Source organism: Halyomorpha halys, unplaced genomic scaffold (genome assembly GCF_000696795.3).
Source record: "Halyomorpha halys isolate HHAL.00 unplaced genomic scaffold, Hhal_1.1 Scaffold618.1, whole genome shotgun sequence".
In the NCBI taxonomy this organism is placed as follows: Eukaryota; Metazoa; Arthropoda; class Insecta; order Hemiptera; family Pentatomidae; genus Halyomorpha; species Halyomorpha halys.
Window position 1 is genome coordinate 291,124 of NW_027106817.1, and position 497 is coordinate 291,620.

The 497-nt window shown below is 35.8% G+C and overlaps 1 protein-coding gene across 1 annotated transcript in view; it reads right to left on the reverse strand.

Annotated features, from left to right (window-relative positions):
• Window positions 1-497, reverse strand: part of Msp300 (Muscle-specific protein 300 kDa) — a gene marked incomplete in the record, with an annotated part of 315,787 nt that overhangs the window by 291,035 nt on the left and 24,255 nt on the right. Inside the window, 1 exon segment of the mRNA XM_067045109.1 lies at window positions 198-312. Within this exon segment, the coding sequence (XP_066901210.1) occupies window positions 198-308 (111 nt within the window).

The following is a 497-nucleotide window of genomic DNA, read 5'->3' on the forward strand; positions in this document are numbered from 1 at the left end:
AGAGTATGGTTGTGGCCTGTAATGTGTATACATGAGGAATTGAACAGCTCCTGTGTAGAATGTATGATACTTTTATGAAATGATATACGAAGAGTTTTAAGAGTGTCCCACCAATTTCGTCTATTTTGTGACTTATACTACTTTTACCACATCCCAGAATATAATCAATATATTAATAAAGATATATATTTACTTACATATATGGGCCATTGCGGTCTGGGACAAGGCATGAAGGCTGGAGGTCGTGGGCTGCCCCTGGGGGAGTACAACGGCGGGGGGGAGCCCCACCGCGGCGGAGTACCCGGCATCCCTCTGTAACAAATATATTATATTATATATTGTAATGTATATATTAAGGAACATTTAGAAAAATTAATTTAAATTCGATTTGTTCAGACTAATCTGATCTGTTCAACATCCGAACTGAACGAAATGAATAAAATTATTATCAAACCAAAAATAAGAAAATTGAAAATACAACTAATAATCATAAAGCA